At 36.9% G+C, this 16,263-nt stretch overlaps 1 protein-coding gene across 2 annotated transcripts in view; it reads right to left on the minus strand.

Annotated features, from left to right (window-relative positions):
• LOC136042007 (beta-1,4-N-acetylgalactosaminyltransferase bre-4-like) overlaps window positions 1-16,263 on the minus strand; it is a 46,138-nt gene that overhangs the window by 12,972 nt on the left and 16,903 nt on the right. For both annotated transcript variants that reach the window (XM_065726857.1, XM_065726848.1), the window contains exons 2-4: window positions 14,200-14,585; window positions 11,279-11,515; window positions 4,637-4,820 (exon numbers count right to left, since the gene is read on the minus strand). In XM_065726857.1, the coding sequence (XP_065582929.1) occupies window positions 4,637-4,820; window positions 11,279-11,515; window positions 14,200-14,518 (740 nt within the window). In that variant the 5' untranslated portion in view covers window positions 14,519-14,585. The remainder of the gene's footprint in view (window positions 1-4,636; window positions 4,821-11,278; window positions 11,516-14,199; window positions 14,586-16,263) is intronic.

Genomic DNA, 16,263 nt, shown 5'->3' on the forward strand with positions numbered 1-16,263 from the left:
GCTTTGTTGATGGTGATTGCTAATCGACCATTCCCTCTGTCGCCGTCGTCATTTATATATCCCCCTGTGCCCTCCGGCGTCCCCGTTGTAGTTGTGTCCCTGTGTCCCGGTCGTCATTTATATTCCCTGTGTCCCGGTCGTCATTTGTGTCCTGGTGTCCCAGTCTGTGATTTCTCTTTGAGTGTCCCAGGCGTCATTTATATTCCTTGTGTCCCGGTGTCCCGGTCGTCATTTGTGTCCCGGTGTCAAGCATATACTACAATCATGCCATAGACTCGGTAAACGTTAAATATACGTCATTGGGACTCCTCAACATCATTTGTATTCACTGTGGAGCCCTTCATTTTCCAGAGAAAAGAGAAGCAAATAAAGGTAATTCCTTTGGAGATTGGTCAAATTGCATTGTCACCACCACAAATTCCAAATGAATTGGTTTGCCTTTTTTTAGACGTCACTTGCTTTCCAAAGTTTCACTAACGTACTCGAAGCTTGAACCCGTGTTTTGATCTTGCTTCATTCAACTTAAGCAATGATCGAACCATAAATAGTCGCGTTATATTTAGCTTTAAAGTAGCCGGACAAATTTATCCCAAAATCCATTTAGCAGCACATCCATCACAAACTACTGAAGGTGAAATTGAGCCACCTTCGCATGGGCAAATGTACTTTTTAGACTCCAATGAAGCTGTTGAGGAATGCCTCACACATCCTTTGAATTATGAAATCTCTCGTAATCTAATGAGTCTTTTGGAAGAAATATTACGAGACACAGACGACTATGCCAAAGGTTAAGAAAAATGCGTCAAATGGAGGATGATGCAAATCAGCATGGCTATGCATAAGTCGCGAGGGCAAACTTTTGAATTTGTTGGAGTCGACCTTAGTACTCCAGTTATTTGTGGCACTTGGTATTTACCAAGTGACATATAGCGATCGAAAATTCTGTCGGTCTGTCTGTCGGTCCCGGTTTCGCTAGTTTAGGCACTTCCAGATAAGCTAGGACGATGAAATTTGGCAGGCGCATCAGGGACCAGAGCAGATTAAATTCGTTTTCCCGATTCGACCATCTGGAGGGAAGGAGTGGGAGACGGTAAAATCAGAAAAATTAAAAAAATGAGGTATTTTTAACTTACGAACGGGCGATCGGACCTTAATGGAATTTAACATTTAGAAGGGTATTGTGTCTCAGAGCTCTTATTTCAAATGCCGATAAAATCCGATGACGTTGGGGAGAGTAGGAGGGGGAAACCTAAAATCTTGGAAAACACTTAGTGTGGAGGGATCGGGATGAAACTTGGTGAAAGAAATATGCACAAGTCTTAGATACGTGATTGACATAACCGGAACAGATCCGCTCTCTTTTGGGGGAGTTGGGGGGGATGAGAGAGTTAATTCTGACAAATTAGAAGAAATGAAGTATTTTTAACTTACGAAGGAGTGATCAGATCTTAATGAAATTTCATATTTAGAAGGACCTAGTAACTCAAATCTCTTATTTTAAATCCCGACCGGATCCAGTGTCGTGGGGGGGGGGGCAGAAATATTGGAAAACGTTTAGAATGGAGAGATGAGGATGAAACTTGGTGGGAAGAATAAGCACAAGTCCAAGATACGTGACTGAGATAACCAGACCGAGTCCGCTCTCTTTGGGGGAGTTGGGGGGAGGGGGTTATTCGGAAAAATTAGAAAAAATGAGGTATTTGTAAATTACGAACGGGTGACCAGATCTTAGTGAAATTTGATTATTAGGAGGATATTGTGCTTCAGATCTCTTATTTTAAGTCCCAAACAGATCCGGTGACATTGACGGGGAGTTGGAGGGAGAAACCAAAAATCTTGGAAAACGTCAACATTGAGGTGTCTTTATCTTACGAATGGGTGATCGGATCTAAATGAAACTTGATATAGAAAGATCTTATTTATCAAATGCTCCATTTTCAATTCGAATCAGATCCGAGACATAGGGAGCTGGAGGGAGAAACAAATCTTGGAAACCAGAAATCTTGGAAAACGCTTAGAGTAGAGAGATCGGGATGAAACTTGATGGGAAGAATAAGCACAAGTTCTAGATGCGTGATTGACATAATTGGAATGGATAAACTCTCTTTGGGGGAGTTGGGGGGGGGTGTTAATTCGGAAAAATTAGAAAATTGGAGTATTTTTCACTTATGAATGGGTGACCAGATTTTCATGAAATTTGATATTTAGAAGGAACTCATGTCTCAGAGCTCTTATTTTAAATCCCGACCAGATCTGGTGATATTGGGGAGAGTTGAAGGGGGAAACCGGAAATCTTGGAAAACGCTTAGAGTGGAGAGATCAGGATGAAACTTGGTGGGTAGAATAAGTAAATGTCGTAGATGCGTGATTGACGTAATCTGACTGGATCCGCTCTCTTTGGGGGAGTTAGGGGTGCAGTGCTTTGGCAAGTTTGGTGCTTCTGGACGTGTGAGGACCATGAAAATTGGTAGACGTGTCAGGGATTTGCACAAATTGACTTGATAAAGTCGTTTTCCCCGATTCGACCATCTGGGGGGCTGAAGGGAGAGGAAAAATTAGAAAAAATTCGGTATTTTTAACTTAAGAGAGGGTGATCGGATCTTAATGAATTTTGATATTTAGAAGGACCTCGTGTCTCAGAGCTCTTATTTTGAATCCCGACCGGACGCCTCTGATTTTCCTTTTAAATCAATCTATTGATGCTTAGAATTTTTCTAGAGCTCATGCTATATGAACTCTTGGCTCTTCTGACCTCGTCACATGTGCCATATGGGCTCTTAGCTCTTGTTAATGATGGAGTGTTATACGTTGCATTTTCTCTTGTGAAAAGACAACGTAGCTTAAAAGTTCTGCTACCACCTGAAAATGACCAAAGAACATATGATGAAGTGTGGAAGGAAGCCCTGACAACTACCAACATAACGTCTTACTGTTAGAGTGATATCTTTTTTTAAATTAATTAAACGATTAATAATTATAATATATATTACATCATTGACATTTCAGGTCACAAGAACTATCTAAATAGGTCCGGACTTCAAGGAAGAATTTATATTTTTCCTAGGATGGTCGTAATGAACCTGTGTTGCCGTCATGACATAAAGAAGAGGCTCACGTCTGCGGTTAGAATACAAGCGATAGTCCATATATCCATATATAGAGGTCAGGAAAAGAGAGGTCTAAATAGGTCAGGACTTTAAGGAAGAATTTATATTTTTCCTGGGATGGTCGTAACGAACCTGTGTTGCCGTCATGATAGGCCCTGTGCCTTATTCTTTCGTTTTAAATCCTGAGGTGTCAAGTCAGCAATTTCAATTGAGTTAAGAAATTCTGGGGTTAATTCAATTCCTCCTTCCTGTTAATGTACCAAAGAATTATCCATTTCATTGGATTTGTTTGCTCCTGGGACTTGTTGTTATTCTCACTGATGCTTCTCTTCTTATTGCAGATTTAATCTAAGGTTCGTTGTCATCATCCCTGTCGATATATTCTAACCGCAGGTTTGCTTGTCCATTATTTTAATTGGGAATTCGATGTGAAGCTTGTTGCCGTATGTCTTAAAGCCACGGATTTCGCTGTACCTCCTTTTCGTGCATCATTAGCTCAGGTATTTTCCCATGCCTTTTGCCTTAACTGTTCAGATTCATCCAAAATCAAGAACAATTTTGCACGATATCATAGATACCAACAACCTTCTTTCCCAACTTTTTCTCAGTCGTTACATTTTTGCTCTAATTGCGTTGTTATAAAATTCAGTAGCAACCACGAATGTTCCACTGCCTATGTCCTCTTAAATAAATTGCAGACTAGCGTAATCATTGTTTTACTCTTTAGTTTCATGTCATGGGATGGCAAATTAGCGATTTCAGTTGAATTAAAAAGTTCAGACATGAATATTCCTCCTTCCTGTTTATCCTTTACAGACGCTAAAATAACACATTCCTTATTTCATTGTAGTTTCTGAAATACCTAAATTATACAATTATCGTGTCATTCTATATTTTTAAGTCACATTTTCGTTTGCAGTTCAATGTAATTTTTGCGCCTCCAGAAAATCACCTCTAGAAAATATACCAACGGGGGAAAGCGCTATCAGGAGCTTTGTTTTTTTGCCAAGATTCAAATGGATGTTTCACATTTTTAAATGACTTCATGCATGCACCGCAGGGCCGACGCAGGGACCTTAGTAGTCAAGAAGCGTCGTTAATCTGATACAATGACTTCATGTTTCATAAAGGGGAGCCATTGCCCACCTTCTCACAGGTGCCCACGATAGAGTAGGCAACGTACGATCCAAAGTACTGGACACAAGCAAACATTTGCCCTGAAATTCTATATTTTTTCTTTCCTTTTATAAAAGCCAAAATATTGACCTAATCAGTGTGCATTGTGCCCCCTTCACTTGATGCCCTACGCATATGCTTTACTGTGCATATTCGTTAATCCAGCTTGGCCTATAGCAACAGAATATGTTAACAAAATTCAATAATCATACAAATTATGGTCCATAGACTCTTTTCGTTTAGTAAAAACAGCGTTTCAGCTAATTTCTAAAGAAAACAACCGAAATAATGATTAAAACATGAAATGTCCAATTACTAAGTTAAATCCAAATATTCTGAATGTACATTCTTACTTGTAGTCAAAAACATCCACAGCAACTGACATGTGTCTAGGCATTTCAGGACACGAATAAATGTTCCTATCGTCTTCAGGCAAGAGATCAACGTCATGAAAAATAAAACACTGGTAATCATACTGTCGAAGTGCCTCAGCAGCCCCAATATTCATCAGCATGGCTCTATTAAACAAAGATTTACCTGGAAAGAAGTCAATCATATATATTTAAAAAAAAAAACATTTTTCGAGCAAGATGGTAAGGAATGCCTTCAGTAAGCTTCTTGTAAGTTCGCACGCCATTTCATTGAAGTGTATAATAGAGTTCAATCTTTTTCAGTTTTATTTTGTTATATAATAGAAAATACTCTTCACAGCTTTGTATCAGATTAATCGCGAAAATTCGACTGGTCAAGGAAAACTTGGCCAGTTACAACTTACTTTCAAACCTTATTTTTCAATTATTACCATTAAGAACAACGAAAACGACAGTTACCATTTCTATACCAAATTCAAACGGCGATCCTTCCGCACTTGATAGCTTTTCCAAAAACGCATTTTAAAATTTTCGGTTACAATGAGCTCAAATTCGGTCTGTACTAAATTGCATCTGACGCTCCAGCCATGATGGAATCTGTCCTCGACGTTTCAATTTCATTATACTTTAAATAAATGAAAATTCTTGATGGTTCTCTAACGCAAAAAAGGCTGCTTTTTTTTAATCTTTCACCTGTTTTCAGGCTTGCTTCTTCAGTCAGCTTACCCCAGAAATTACCTCAGCCTTATTGAAACACAGTCACCTTTAGTATGGATGGGCAGCATCTCATCCACTCAGCTGAAGCAACAAGAACAAGAGCGTTTTTTTTTTCTGATTAGTTTTTCGGTAAAAGAATAGATTTTGAGTTAGATGTACCATGTATGCTTTAATTTTCCTTAAATCTGAGGCAAAGATCAAAGGTGGTGTTATATTTGCCTCACGGATATAGAATATATTGGCGTGAAAGTAATATCCTAATTAGAAAAAATAATATCTTGCAAAGAATAACTTTTAAAGAAGGCCTGAATATCAACACTACAGCTGATTTCCTCTCTAGTCTTTTCAGTTATCACTATTCTACAAATACTGCGAAATATCCCGAGTTAGTTTTTTTTTATCTAGTTTTATACATATCTCTTGTATAATATACGAAGCGATAATATAATTAAAATTTGATTGATTAGTTTTCTAAATCTCAAATTAAATGCATGGGTAACACTGAGATGGCACTTTTTTGTCCTAATTCTTAAGCTTCAAGAAATAAAATATCTATTATGTTTCAGTGTCCCAAAACAGACGAGGAAAAAGAGAGAGAGAGAAAAGTAGACAAACCACTGCTTCCTAATGCTCCTAAATCGGAGGACTGTAATTCTCTCTGAAGTGCTTGAACTTTTACTTTATATATGAATTTGATGACTGTTTTCATCATATTGCTCATACTGAAAAACTTGCCACATAATGATTGCTGGTGTCCTATGCAATGGTAAGACAGTAACTTTGGAACACTCTTGCCTTTACGACATTAAACCAAAAAAACAAGTTTTTTAAAATGAAAGTAAGGAGCGACATTAAAACTTAAAACGAACAGAAATTACTTCGTATATGAATGGGGCTTTTCCTCCTCAACGCCCCACTTTTTACGCTAAAGTTTGACTCTTTCTTTTAACTCTACATTTTAAAACAGTAAAAAAGGGTTTATTCACAGCAAAGACGCGATTGCCTAATATCTTGCTAAATTACACAAGGTATCTAAACAACAAGGTAGACAAGCTAGAAGTTCTTATCAAACAGACAATGTCCTGATTGCAGCTGTTGCCGAATGCTGGGACATTACTGACGAAACTGGTCGTATAAACTATTATACGAACTTGTTTAATACAAGATGGGATCAAGGCTTGCAGCGCCGTGGTGGAGGTTTTGGCGTGTGCACTTTGCAAGACACACCGCATAAGCTGTTAAGCCAACGTACGGACACTTATCATGCAATGATATGGGCTGAATGCAAGCCGAACTTTCTCTCTAGACAATTTTCGTGTCTTAGACTCGCAGTTATGTACTATCATGCAACTGCTAAGAACAGGAAACACCTGATACATTATTTACAAACGTTTATTGACAATGTGCGCCATCAGTGCGCTGGTTTTGTGTTCATAGTTACCGGCAATTTCAATCAGACTCGCTAACAGTGGATGTCCAGCATGCTCGACTTGCAGAAAGTTGTGGAAATTCCCACCACCAGAGTGGTAGTAAGCCGGATCTCACACTTACTAACCTTTCTAACTACTACCTCCCTCCTCGTTCCCTCGGTTTACTACAAAGTTCCGATCACTTCATGATTCTGAGGCAAGCTAAGATTACCTTCCCCAGGCCAAAGAAGAAGTTTACAACTCGAACCATGACTAAGGAGTCTATCTCTTCTTTTGGGAGATGGATAGGAACCTTCGACTTTGACGAAATGTGTTCATTAAAAGACATCAACCTCAAAAGTCGAGTTACTAACTTTTCAATTCATGCAGAAAAATTATTAACATTTCCTCACTAAAACAGCTATGATAGCCAGTCAAATTTCTAATTGAATATGCACCATTCTTGGCTGAACCTTTGGCGTCCGAAATTAATCAGTGCTTCAGAGATCAGACATTCCCTCAAGAATGAAAAAGACCATATGTAGGGGATATACCTAAAGTGAAGGACCCGAAATCGTGTGAACAACTCTGTCCAATTTCAAAAACCCGAATCTCGCCAAGGTCACCGAATCTTTTATCGTGAACTCCTTACGCATATCAAACCTTCCATAGACCCTTTCCAGTATGCCTGCTTGAAAGGAAGCAGCCCTGCCCATCTTCTGCGTCTCAATCACCTGATAACTGAATGGCTAGACAGGGGAAACTCCATAGTAGACCTGCTCGCTGATTACCGTAAAGCGTTCAATTTATTCGGCCATATCACTGCTGCATAAAACCTCAAAGATATGGGGGCTAGAAAACAGACCCTTGTGTTGATAGTCAATTTCCTCAGAAGCCGTCACCAGTGTTCGCACTTTTTGCAGGAGACCTCAGCTCTGAATAGTCTGAATCTGAAATAACACGTGTTGCTCTGCAAGGTACCAAGCTGGCTGTCTTACTGTTCTTGACTGTGATCAACTATGTTCGCATTGACTTTGATGAATCCCGAGCAATACCCCATTTCCAATGTGAATTGAAAGACAGTTTCACTGATTAGTGAATGTACTTCAAACTAATGTCAATAAAACAAAAGTGATGCGTTTTAATCCGCTTAGAAAGGACGTAGCTTGTCCTGAACTCTGGTTCTCTACCACTTCAACTGCAATTATTTTTGGTGTGACTTTCAGTACTGACTGTTCTTTCAGCTACCACGTTTCTAACCTTGTGAAAAAGAGTAACTATGCTTTGCGGTCGCTAACTCCGACGACTAGGTTTCTCAGTGAATCAGTTACGACTAGCGTATATCTATACACAACTAGCTAGAATACGCGTGCCCTGATCGGGGACCACTGGTGTACAACATTGACTACTTATTTGAAGATTCCAAGGCTATACAAAAACGGGCGACAAAATCCTACTGGGCCCCAAATATGACACGTATACAACGGCAACGTTGAAAATACCAAGGCTGAGAGAACAGAGGTTCAATCTCATGTGCAAATTTGGACAATCACTCCTCGTTAGTGAAAAACACAGTATGTTGTTGCCTCCTTTTATTGATACCAAAGCCACACAACAAAGTGGTGCCCCCAAAGCCACCACTCGACACACAAACAAGTTCAGCAAATAAGATGCACAACGAATCGCTTCAGCAATTCTTTTATTCGTTTTAAACAAGTGTCTTTAATCATGCTTAGTTTTTCTCTTTTTTTTCCTGTGTTCCAAGAGATAACGTAATTTGGTTGAGGCTTTTGCCAATACTATGAAAGCTGTTTTAAATAAATGAATCCTGAATCTTTTTAAACAGGAAAAGATACCAAAAAATTTGCTTCTTTCGAGTTTTCTGGAAAATTGAGATTGTTGAGCATTTAACTGGGATTTTAATTGTAATACCTTCTCTTTTCTGTAAGGACGAATTCTGAGCTAAATCCTTTTCAATACTGGATTGAATAATTTTGTTAAGATAATCAACATTTCCTTTCTTGCCAATTGATTCGCTTGCATTACAAAAGAAGCACGCACACTTCTATTTTACCTGGGTAAAAAAAATTATCAGTCTCTCATTCAACATGAGAATGATCAATTTTTTTTTGGTATTTTTTTTTTTTTGGAGCCAGTGGTGTGCCACGGAACCACTGTAACCAGTTTGTCATATATATACCTAAGGGAGGTTCTTGACGGCTCATGCAATCTGCAATGGCTTCAGCATTGTAGGTACCTGTTGTTTAGGCTTTTCGTAGGCGCAATACCTATTGTATTCATAATGACTCAAATTAAAAGAACTACCCAAACATAGGAAGCTTTGCCGATCGGATTTGATTATGCTACCCACTATAATCCCAATTGCGCGAAAGGGATAATTAAGATACAAAAAGGGTTATTTGTGCAGTATGGAGAATCCATAATATAAATGAAATGACCCCACTCCTAAATAGACAGACACTAATTGAATGACAGATTCGTCGGTCACAAGTTCTGTTTTTTTTTCGTGACTCATATGTGTGAGTATTGGAAATCACTTTATTAGTCATCAAAAGCGCTGTGTTTGAAAATTGCCCGTGAGGTACCAGTAGCGGTTGAGGGTTAGGGGGTTTCTGTTTTAAGGATACATTTTTGGAATTAGTTATTTTTGTATTATCTTTTTTGGTATGGAGTTATTTTCAAAAGCTGTTTTTCTTTTCTTAGGGGGGTGGGAGGGGGGACCAGGCCCGAGGGAGTATAGAAATCCAAAAACCTCAATGAAGCTTGACACCAAAGTTAATTACATGAAAACAAAGTGCAAAAAATATTTTAGAGTTCTCATATGTCATATGATATCAGGAATTTTTCGTCATATTTTGGCATCAGATACACCCTATTTGGAGCAAAAGCAGCATTCACAAGCTGTTGAAACACTTAAATCACCATATGAGCCACATAGGGAGATTTGGCTTTGGACCAGCCCCTTTTCTGGACTTTTGCGCGCCAATAATACGGTTGATCAAGGTTGTCAATGCGAAAATGTTCAACTTAATGCCGTCTTTATAGTATTGACCCTTCCAGGAACTCTAATAGGAGTGGAATAGAACCAAGCGAAATAAGTTTTACTTTATGTACCCATCACTGAACAATATTACAGATTCCTAGACCAAATCCAAAATCAAATAACACGTATTATGTCGGTAGTTGACAGAAAGTCTAGCAATGATGCAAGATCAACACTAGTAAATTTTTATTCGAACAAAATGTAGATGTTAATTTCCCCAATTTTTTTTTCAAAGTCAATGGGAAACTTACATAAGATCCCTATACTAGAGGAATCAGGAAAATCTTCCCAGGAGAGAAGAAGGAGAAAACATGTTAGAAGAAAATATAGGAAGTTTAAATTTTTCAGATTTTCACACATTTTAAGGTTTATATGCAATTTCCTGAGGGAATTCTTCCTGTACGCCTGCGGGGAATTATCTATGATCAAATAACTTGAATTAATAAAACGCATCAAACTTTAAAACATATCATCCGATTAAGGTTTTATTAAGGGATACAAGACAATGCACTCAATTATGAAATGTGTCTATTTACCCCTTAACCAACCTCAAATTACAAATTCCCTCTAAAACTAAGACATCAATCTAATCCCGTGTAAACATTTTTATTCTGTTTATTATCCGGTCTATGGGTGAGATATTCACATATGTAACAGAAACGCATTGAAAGAGTATATGCAACTACTATTCAATTTTTCAAGGATCGTCAAATTGTTTGAAGTTTGTAAACATCAGCTACTAAAGCTAGGCAAAACTCTAAATCAGCTTAAAAAATTTCTAAACATCATTTTTTGAACTTCAACTTCTTAACTTCAATGAATCAGATGCCATTTAAATTGGATTTTCCTACGTCTTGGAATCGCCACAGGAGAAATCCAATGCCTCCCCTGGATACAAGCGTACAAGTACACTTTAAGACATCCATGGAATCAAACCTAAGTTACTTACTTTCACATTGAATGTTTTTTTTTATAATTGAACCAGATTATTTTGAGGAGGTGACGGAGGAGGATGGGGGCTAGTACACTTTTTTGAGAGCCTTTGGTAATTTAAAATACAATGGTAAAACTATTTATCCAAGACTAGAATAAGACATTCGGTGCTTAAAAGGCCATTTACAGAATTGATTTTGACTTTTTATTGGTGCTAGATAAAATCACCATGATCTGATGAGCACTATCAAGATTATCAGGTCATTTTGCAGTTCTTAAACTATCTTTATGAAACCTCTTTCCACCCCCTTCTACCTAAAATAAAAATCCACAGTTGATATTCAAGGTTTTCAGAACTATGACTGGTTACAAAATATTTAATCTAAGCCTACAATCAGTAAACAGAGCGTAAAGAGACCAAAAAAAATCCATTTATTGTAATTTGTCATTGTATAATAGCACCTTTCCAGATAAAAAAAAAAATAAGAAAAAACTGCATACCTATCTGTTCTACTACATAAATCCCGTAGTCTAATTCCTGTTTCTGTAAGAAAGGATGCAAATGCTGAAGAAACACAGCAAGATGCTGTTTTCTGTCCCTATAGGGAACAACAATGGCAACTTTATGGCGAGCTTTACAGTGAAAAGGCTTGAATCTTCCTCCTGGCATCAGGTTAGTTATGTGAGATTCCAATTCTTCTAGTGTAGGAGATGTCTTTAAAACGGTGATATGCCCATCTGGAACAAACAAATAGAGACATGAATAAAACGTTTTCTTGTTAAACCCTAGGTGTATGAAACAGAGGAGAAAAAAATGCACGGTGCTATAAACCCTCCTATGTATACTTACTGTTAATGACCTATTGTATGATACTCTCAAGAGCACAAGTCCTAAGCATAATCAGTTGGTTGGCGAGTAAAAAATATTAATTTGACAGGGAAAAACTTGCAACTGAAGTCTTTAGATGCACGACAATGTTGCCATCCATGCACCCTCCCAGGCAGTTCTGTTGACAGCAGATGGCATCTATGTTTCATGTCAACCTTATACCCGCAAAGAAGACAAACGGTCCAGAACAAGGAAATTGTAGGTCAAAAAACCTTTTAAATCACCACGCTGCTCTTTCAGAATATCTTTTTTTTTAAACAACGAGTTTTACACATGCCAAGCTGACGGTCATATTTCAAAGGTTCTGAAAAGAGTTATGTGAAATTTTAAGCAGTTGCAGACCAGAACCTGCACTAAGTTATTAAATATGAACAAGATCCGTTCAATACTGAGCCACACAACTAATTAATTAATTACACCTAGCTATAGTGACCGTCAGACATCAAAGTCGACACAGCAGTGTTGAAATCATAAGGCGCAATATGTCTCTGTGATACAATTATTATTATTTGTCACTTTGAGTAGAATAGATGATCGCAAAATTTATTGAGGGCTCATTTGATCAGGAATTGACAGTTCCAGTACAGTTTTGAGGGATGAAAAGTAATCAGGAGACTATCATCCACCCTCCCATGTCTTTTGCTTAAAGAGATCCCTCAAGATCTTAGTAGCATTGAATCAAAATTGTGAGATAGGCATTCGCTCAGATTGGTCAAAAAGTTACAAATAACGTTCCAAGGGGGATATGACCCATTCAGCCTTACGGAACTTGATAGGTTATGACACAAATCATATAATCTGCACATTACTCAGACCCATTTTAGTCAAAAAGGCGGTCAGACTGTATCTTGATAAGACTAAAATCATACAAGGAATTTAAATATGTATGGCTAGATGTAAAAATAGACGTATCACCCCTCGAAACTCACTACCTTTTCCCCTTTATTAATGATCTTTTGCCTAAATATGTTCTGAGATCATACTGGCTATACATAACGTTTGACAATAAATGAGAAGAACAAAGAAAAAATGACATAGATAAACTTTTTTTTAACAGAAATACATCCTTTCGGGCTCCTTAAAAAAAAAAGCAAAAACTGATTCTGTTCTTGGTAGTGGCGTATACCGAGGCCCATATTCCTGCGGAAAATTTTACATTGGAAGAAATCGTCAACAGTTGGGAGAAAGGTCACACAAACATGAGCTTTCAAAAAAACATGTCTCTAACCTAAAAGAAAAATAAATCATGATTTTGATTGTGTTTTAGCCTTCTCTGCTTTCAAACATCCGCAGCATTTAGTTATTTTTGACGAAACAACTTTAGCGTCTATAGTAAATGGTTTACCACAATGTTCCAAGGTGGCAATTGAAATTATAAAATAGCCTGTATACGCAAAAGCCTCACTTTAAACAGAGATACTAAAGATATTTTTACAAACCTAATTCATGATGATTTTGTGGAAAGAAATTCAAATTGTACATCCTCATGTTAAAACAAAATCAATTAGCAGTGTTACCACAAATCAGGTCAGTAGAAAGGCAGCAGTAATTGCTAGGGAATTCTTGTCCAATCTGATTCTTGGTTACTGTTTCAATTGTTTGGCATTTGTTTTTTTGTTGTTTTTTTTTGTTCAGTCAGATCCCTGTTTAGGTAAAGCTTACTTCGAAGGTTTAGTTTAACTTTTAGTATAACTTTTTCCTTCCTTTTTTAGAGTGTTGAAGAGGGTTTAGTGAAGGTCTTTCTGATGAATCTGCTTTATCTCTCTTTTTTTTTACTGGTTACTATTTTTTCTTCTTTTTTTATTAAACACAACCTTTAACCAGAAAAGGCAGACATCTTACACTTTACACAGCATGGAATCATGCAAGAACATATAATATAACCATGATCATTTTGATACTGTGGACTAAACAGTGAAAGGACAATCCAAGTTTACCAAAAATTTTCAACTGTTGAATTACCATATATGGATTTGGGCATGAAAATTGTAATCCTAAGCAAGAAAAACTTCACCTTGGCTCTATAAGCCGTGTAGAACTAAAGTCCTGAATATTTATTGTTCAGGTTTTGAGTAAATTCCAAAAAAAGAAGTCCCCATGAGTTTAATCCAAATCCTAACTTCACAACATAATCAAACTTGCTAAAATTAAGCAAGTTCTATAACTTTGCCCCTATCCTGTTTTACAACTATATTGGGAATATCCAATTTATCGTTCTCATTCAAATCAAGTTAAGAGTAAATACAGCACTTGACATTAAAAATGAATTACCATTTTTGGAATTTCGGAGAGGAAAATTGTATTTTAGGTCATTATTCTTTAATTTTCTGATTGGCGGGCGGAGGGGAGTCCTGAAGACGAAAATCAGGGGGGGGGGGTCTCCAACAAAAATATGTAAAAATGGTACGAAAGAACACTTTTCTAACGTTAAACCTCTCCATATTCCCCCACCCCCCATCCTAGAGAAATATATTCTGAAAATACAGAGACAGCAAAGATTGTTTGTCTCAACGAAATCAAAAAGATAACTTACCGAGATTTATAGGTGTCTCTGGACATAAATCATAACTTGAATTTCCAAACTCAGTTTCGTTCCTTAAATACAAATTACTAGGCTCCCAGAAGGAACTGAAGTTGACTCCCCCTGCTGATCTGGTTTCCTTGGGTAGACTGAAACTGTTTGAGACCTTTTCACTGCTAAAGTGGTTGACAATGTTTGAGATGTTATACTGGAAGTTTGCAATAAATACTCGTTCTTGAACATTTTGCAAGACAAGCAGCTGCCATAGGGTAAGAGCACAAACTAAGCCAAGTATTATTTTGTAGAAATGACTTCTGCAAACTTCTATCATAGCCTCAAATCTGCATTAGAATCAATTCATAGCAGCAAAAGGGTCTACAATCAAACAATTGCTGTTTCTATAAAAAAAAAAAAAGTCATAAAGATACAACAAACAATAAAAATATGCAAGGAAAACAATTAAAAATTCAATGGTAAAATTGTTATGTATCACAAAAATATTTAAATTTATCTTTAATACAAATGTCTTAATTTCTTTTTTGAGCCAAGTTGTTTACTTTTACTTATATTATTTACTTATACACTTAAAGGATAGGTTTTTGGCATTCTGAATACTGTTTTCCTGCTATTACCAGGATTGTAAGTAACATCTAAAATGGATTACAAGTTGCTCCAGGAACAAACAGCTAACAAGAATGATCTTATTAAATGTACAATAAATGGGTAAGTTGGTTTTTTCAATACAGTTCAATTAAATATCAACAAGAAATCTGGGTAAATTCAACAAACTTTTGTCAAAAATAGGGTGACAGAGAACCATTAATCACTGGAGATTAGCTGGCATAACGCTGTGACAAGTTTCAATTGACAGAAGTTTATTTTTTTCAAGAGCCAAACCCATCTTCAATTAATTTTGTTTGCCTTCGTTTTTGCAAGCTAAAAAAAGGGTGCATTCTGTTTGAATTCTTAACATAGCTTCTGAGCAGGGATTGTAACTATACCAATTAGTTTGTAACTATACCAATAGAAACACTATCAGAAGGAATCCAATAAATTAAAAACTAATATTTGAAAAACTGAACAGGTCTTAGTAGTGTACATCAGTAAGAGAAAGAAGAAGAAAAGAATCAGAAGAAATCATACTCAAAAATATTCACAAAAACCACCAAAGATGATTTGTGGAACCAATTCTTAGTTTCATCTGCTTCTTTGACACCAGCCACAAGAATACTTCCAAAGAAGATTGCTTCATATTTTCCTTTAGATATGCAATCATTATGCATGTACCATGTGCAAGCTAAACTGAAAGCATGGTGAGGATATTTTTTTTCAATTGATACTGAAAAATTGGCCATGAAAAACATAAAATATGATTCTAAAACAATCATTTTTTTCTTCTTTACTATCAATACATTGAGAACAATGCATTAAACTAATAATGTTTAGTAGTAAATACCTGGACAGAAGAATATAAGACGATTATCCAAAACTCATGAAGAAGAGTATCACTTCCTTTCAAAGACTTTATATTTTCTCTGATGCAGCAGATACAATGCAACTAATCAAATTAGACTGGGAAAATAAAATTATTGTAGGCTCAAAGAGGAAATTCATACCACCTCACAATAGGTATTCTTCTCATAAGCTAAGGAGCTGAGGATGAGAGGTATTACATTATGAATCCAAGTATATCTGCATTTGCATCATTAATAAAACATGCCAGATGGCTCTCGAATCTGTTAAGATACGGGCAATTAAATGCATAAAGGGTCTCAACAATAAAGAGTATTGATGTCAACTGCAAAGCCTGAAGCTGCCAACTCTGATATACCGTCGACCCAGAGGCGGTATAATAATGACCTATAAGTTGCTCCAGTCTGACGACAAAGATATGTTTAAACCTGTCCAATCGTCAAGTACCAGAGGTCATTCAGCACAGCTGTTCTGCAAGTGTGCCAAGACAAGAAAAAGAAACAATTTCTTCTACAATTGAATCATAAGTCTGTTGAATTGCCCAAGTGAGATGACAATGGGATCTACAAGAATTGATAGCTTCAAATCCAATCTAAAAAAGAA

Source organism: Artemia franciscana, chromosome 2, assembly GCF_032884065.1.
Source record: "Artemia franciscana chromosome 2, ASM3288406v1, whole genome shotgun sequence".
Lineage (NCBI taxonomy): Eukaryota > Metazoa > Arthropoda > Branchiopoda > Anostraca > Artemiidae > Artemia > Artemia franciscana.